General features: G+C 38.2%; 1 protein-coding gene across 1 annotated transcript in view; it reads left to right on the top strand.

Moving 5' to 3' along the window:
• Positions 1-6,000, top strand: part of ptpn4a (protein tyrosine phosphatase non-receptor type 4a) — an 85,573-nt gene that overhangs the window by 47,501 nt on the left and 32,072 nt on the right. Inside the window, exons 3-7 of the mRNA XM_015047265.1 lie at positions 2,015-2,122; positions 3,090-3,132; positions 3,618-3,696; positions 5,055-5,099; positions 5,364-5,416. Of these exons, the coding sequence (XP_014902751.1) occupies positions 2,015-2,122; positions 3,090-3,132; positions 3,618-3,696; positions 5,055-5,099; positions 5,364-5,416 (328 nt within the window). The remainder of the gene's footprint in view (positions 1-2,014; positions 2,123-3,089; positions 3,133-3,617; positions 3,697-5,054; positions 5,100-5,363; positions 5,417-6,000) is intronic.

Below are 6,000 nucleotides of genomic sequence, written 5' to 3'. Positions count from 1 at the left end.
TGTTCGGTAAGACGACTGAAAAGGACCGCATGCGGACATGTTTGCCTGTGTGATTCAGTTTTTATTTCAACAGCATACGGCTGTTTGCCGTTGCGCTGGCTCACATTCGGTGTGCGAGCGCAGTGCGAGACTCACAGAGGGCTCCCACATCCAACTGAAAAGCTGCATCATACGAAGGAGAAGCAGTGGAAAAGTTCTAGAGTTCTCATGTAGAGAGGATAAATGTGTCTTCATAGCAGGGGGATACAAACCGAAATGTTTTTCACTTCTTAAGACTAGCCAGCAGCAATTAGTAAACACCTGGTGAAACATCTGCTGAGCTCATTATACCAACTACTTCTCAGTGCAACGCTGGTAAAAACGTTGTGATGGCTTTCTGAAGGCAATGTTTTAGAAAGTGCAGGAATTTCTTAAAGAGACAGAGGCCCATTTCAAGGTGTTAAATTACAAAGTCAAATTTCTTTTAAGTCATACATGGCATTTTTATAGCAACTGAAGGTAACATAGTTATTTGATTGTTATAAATAATGGCCCTATGTGTCTGTAAAGTACCTGCCTGTCTCTATATGTGGGATGCAAGTAGATCATAAGAATGTATTATCGCTTTGTGTGTAGGCCACACATTCTCTTTCTAAATATCAGTAGAGTTTGGCCAATCAGATGTAATCAGAGTTACATCAGTCTGTGAACAAGGTGTGAAAATGACCTTTTCACAACCAAGACAGGTGTGTAAACACGTTACAATGGCCTAGTCAAAGTCCAGACCTAGATCTAAGTGAGAATCTTTGGCAACACTAAAATATTGATCTTCGCAGATGTTCTCCATCTAATATGACTGTTGTTTTGCCAAAAAGACAAGCAAAACCACTGCTGCTGCCCTAACGGCCTCATTGTAAACTGATTGCTCTTATGTTAATTATTCCCAGCAGTTGTTTTACACCACTTCACAAGTTGAAATGCTGAAAAAGAACAGAGGGGCACACAGGCTTCACTAACATTTAATGGAGCTTTGACAGCCGTCGACTACACACGCACACACACAAACACGCTCACTGCCAGCTCTCCTAGAGGGCTGCATGTCAACATGTCAACTGTCAGCTATCGTTCGCTCACACACCCTGCGCTGTAAAACTGTGTCACCAGGGCAAACAGGAGAAGTGGACGAAAGCACAAACTGTGTCTCTGTGTGTGTGTGACTTTTCTCCCGTGGGAGCGCTGATGGCGTTCCACACTCGGCTTCTCCCTCTTGCTCTCAAAGTTACAGGATCAGGTGTGAATTTCTGCTCCACTTGTGTTCCCACAGTTTATCCTCTCGCCCGTCCTACGCTCTCTCAGAACGATGAGGTTTTAATGATGGATTCGATCAATTATTCCCCGCTTTTTCCAGCCGTTCTTTCTTTTCTAAGTGGCACTCTGTTCACGCTTTGATTTGCTTCCCCTGGTTTACGTTTTTCCCGCTTCCATTAGTGTGACATTTCGCTGTTTGGCTCGCATCCAGTTCACCACAGTCTGTCCAAAAGTCAAATTATTTTCTCTCTTTCGAATCCATGGTCAGGCCCAGCTTCTGTTTGGATGATTTTGAAGTCAGCTGGATGTGAATTAAGTTGTTTTAACAGATCGATTCTGTTCATTAATGTGAAAATACCGTCATTAAGTGGTTGTGATAATATATTTCTGCTCAAAATGGAGACAAATTTAAAGAAACAACAGCCCACAGGAGTTCATCAGCTTAATTCCTTAAACATGTAACTCCCCAATGCGGTTGGAACCATATTAAATGAGGCTCAACACGGACTAGTTGCAGATAAATTTTAAATGGATGGGATGTTTCTGCAGCAGCGAGGGTGTTTTTAAATAATTTAGATGTCTGTGGTGGGAAAAGGGGATTCGGCTCGCTCGCTGTTCCTTCCCTGACCTTTCAGGGGGGAGCTGCAAGATGGGATTCGCAGACCAGTTTGCCAAGCAGCACAGCGAGCAGTGCGCTTATTCGTTGTTTTTCTTTTCTTCTCCGCAGAAGTCGGATCACGGCCAGATGCTGCTGGACGCCGTGTTTAAGCACCTGGAGCTGACCGAGAGAGACTACTTTGGCCTGCACCTGGCTGATGATGGCTCAGATACACCAGTTAGTATCCTGCTCTCAGTCTACATTGTGTTTGTGTGTTTTTGTAGTGCCATCAATTGTGAATTAATGTAGTAAAGATCTGTGGGATTTTAATTCTTCTATAAAACGGACTTAACTTAATGTCTACCATACTTGAGTGTAAAAAGGCAATTATTTCAAGCGTTTTACATTCTAACAGGATGCATCTAAAGCTAAATAAAAAGATACTGTTCAACAATTTGTTGATTTATTTGGTTACACTTAATTTATTTAAATATGACATTAGTCATGAGCATGAAGGAGCATTTATGAATCTCATTCGGTAAATAATGACACTTTTAATGCAAAGTTGCTCTAAAAGTTGCATTGAAAGTCCATTAAAAGTCCCAACTTCGCATTAAAGTGTTATTATTTTGTTAATGATGCAAAGTTGGCACTTTTAATGGACTTTCAATGCAACTTTTAGAGCAACTTTGCATTAAAAGTGTTATTATTTATCAAATGACACTTTATGACAACTGTCAAACATTCATAAATGCTCCTTCATTTTCATGAAAGAGCGTAACAGGTGTTATGTTTATGTGATAAACATAACACCTGTTATGTTTATCACATAAAACCTGTCTATAATTTGCAAAATGTATATATTTTTGTGCAGTTTTGCCTTAATTAGCGCTCTGTGTTGTTTTTCAGCAAATGGCCTTTTTTGAATATATGTACTCCAATTACTGATTTATTGTTTACTAAATTAGTTGCAGATTATTTAAATAAATGAGTCAACATGATTAATGTGACTAATTGTTTCAGCTCTAGCCTGCTTTTTTCCCCCTGTTTTACTACCTTGATTGTTTGATTGTTTTGTTTTTATCTGTGTGAGCCTTTGGCAGGTTTCTGTGTTTGTGTTGACGGCCACCGGTGAATAATTGAAATGATGTGGTCCAGCTTTGTGCAGAGTGACTCTAAATCTGTTCTTATCAATATTTTACAGCGCTGGCTGGATCCCAATAAGCCCATCAGGAAACAGTTAAAAAGTAGGTGAAATCCACCACACACCACCTGAACTCTTAACCAAACCATCAGAAAAGTTCACCCTACTCCAACTTGATCACTTTTCAGCGTGTTCCTATCTGCAGTTTAGTCTCAGTAACATTTAACAATCCACACTTTGCCTCCAGCAAAAGTCCATGATGTCATTTACCATTCTGAAAACGCCTGGAGCAATGATTAAACTCCATTTCAACTCTGCTCTTTTCTTTTTGATAATGAGTAGTAGAATTTGTAACATGCAGGACAATTAAGGAGTAGCTCAAGTGGAGCCGGCAGTCGTCCTGCAGCAATGATTGAACTGTACTTCAGCTTTTGTTTTTATTTTGGTTGATTGACTCACCGCTTTTTCTTTGTGCAGAGTTTTGTGAATGAAAAATGATGTGGAGAAAATGTCAATTGTATAATTGGCATACATGCATGAGATATTGATATAATTGAAATGCTTGATGTTTCTCCTGACTTCCTTCAGGAGGGTCTCCACATAACCTGAGCTTCAGAGTCAAATTCTTTGTGACTGATCCGAGTAAACTTCAGGAAGAATACACACGGTAAGTCCGGACATCATCACCACAGCGTCATTATGTTACAGGTTTTACATCGTTTCATCCACATTATTAACTGGAATTTGAGACAGAGTTCATGTTTTTCTTATTTCTTTTTTTAATTTTAGCAGGATGCAAAGTAAAGCTACTTTTAGGCGTTTGAGTTTTAGGTATTTGATTTAAACGCTTTCTAGCAGCACCTAGATATGTAAAGATCCACATCTTTACAACTTCACTTTAAGATACAAACTAATATATCCACATTAAAGAGGCGTCCACACTCTTTGCCACGTGAAGAGACTTATCAAGTTGAAAACTCTCTCAGGCAACAAAAAGTACATTCTATATTTGTATCTGCTAAATAATTAAGCATGCATTTTTTATGCAACATAGCAATAACCCGATTTTTGCAGAGAAGATGTTTATAAATCACGCAAATACAAAATATGACAGGACTTTTAAAAAAGGCATATTTACACCATCAAGAACTACAAATATGTCACACTTTGTAAAAATATGTGATACAGATACAAGTTTAATATATGGCTTGAACCACATTTGCTTTTTAGTAAAACTGCTGCTAGTGTTGCTTTTGCTGGAGTTTTTATGAAATTAAAATGGAAGCAAAAGCTCAGTAAATAGAAGACACATACTTTATGTTAAACCTAAAATCTTCTGTTACAATACTGGATTTCCAAGAAGGCAAACCCAAAACAGCTAAATGTTAACTTCAGCATCTATCCTAATGTGATTAAAAAGTTGAGCATACAGTTACATTTAACTCTTGGTGCTCTAATAATTTGGAAAATAAAGACAGTTTTAGTATTGATTTTACTTGAAAATGGTAATGCTTGTTAAGTTTTTACTATGTTCATCAATAAAATCAGTAACAGCTCATGCATAGCTAACATTAGCATTTTTATGAAGCTGAAGGGGGAAAATGGAACTGGTGCATTTGAGTAGAAGCATAGAACTGTGACACATAAATAAAAGAATAGATGATCCCACAATCTCTGCTTTTGCATATTCTGAATCCTTTGTGATCTAAAATTGTCAGCGAGGGAAAAGCGCACACACTTCCGTATTGCACATAAAGGCATTTCATTGTGACACCAGAGAAGATATGAATTCTCAGAACAGTTCAAATGTAAAATATTTGCCACTTGTCGGCTTTACATACAGTTTTAGAGTAGTTCTCGTACAGTTCCTCAGGTAAAGAAAAAAATGTTTCCTTAGTTTATTGTGGTTAATAATCAAAATGCAGCCTTTCTGGAATGCATTGACTGCCCATTATGTCTAATTTTCAAAACCAACTGGACAGTTTGCTCATCTGTTGTCATTATGTTGTGTTTTTCCCCCATAAGGTACCAATATTTCCTTCAGATCAAGCAGGATATATTAACTGGAAGGTGAGCATGTCGTACTTTAGGAATCTGTTGTTTTATTATAAAAGTGGGATGAGTCATGAACTGTGGCTTTATGGGAGTGAACCTCTGGCTTCATGCACAGCGTGCTAATTAGTTTTCCTTTTTTAAACATTTTTGAATTCTAGTTATCAAATCCTAATATTATGTTCTCTGAAAACAGCCACATCTTAAATATTATCCAGTGCAGAAACCTTTGAAGTTTTGTGCGTTTGAGTTAATGTGTTTTATTTTTCTTTCTATTTTCAGATTGCCCTGTCCTCACAACACAGCTGCGCTGCTGGCATCCTATGCTGTTCAGTGTAAGCATTGCTCCCTGGGTACACCCATTACATGTAACAATGAAAAGGCGATTCATTAGGGCTCTCCTTAGCTACACACACTGTTAAATGTAATGACTGTGGTTGCTGGAGTGCTTTTACAACTGCTGCTCTGGAAGCCATGGAGATTTTCTTTAAAACCATGTGGTGAGATGGGTTTCTATATTACCACTGGTTACATTGCATGCGATGCTGGTTTTCTCTAAAGTCGACCTTTAATAATAGATCAATGTACAGAAGCAGATTGATAGGTGAGTAGTTTGGCTAACTGCTGAGTTGATGCTCAATATCTCTTCATATTTCCAGCTTAATGTGCATTTCTTCTTGCTTTTTGATAAACAGCCAGAACAGATAAATTACAACTTTGACTCTCTAACATTTATTTATCTTTGGCAATGAGCTCCGTGTTGGAAGGTCTCCTTGCCATCACCCTAATGTTTAGCTGCCTCCGTAGTTTCTCTGTCAGATTGAAGACTGGCTGTACCACTCCAAAATGTTAATATTACTTCCAGTCAGAAGAAACGTAGATTCCTCTAAACCCAAATAATGAATAATTTTGAGCTTAA

The sequence above is a fragment of the Poecilia latipinna genome, unplaced genomic scaffold (assembly GCF_001443285.1).
Source record: "Poecilia latipinna isolate Pla-1442-1.1 unplaced genomic scaffold, P_latipinna-1.0 Scaffold817, whole genome shotgun sequence".
NCBI classification, from domain to species: Eukaryota; Metazoa; Chordata; class Actinopteri; order Cyprinodontiformes; family Poeciliidae; genus Poecilia; species Poecilia latipinna.
The sequence above is the reverse complement of the archived record's forward strand: the minus strand, read 5'-3'. Positions and strand labels throughout refer to the sequence as shown.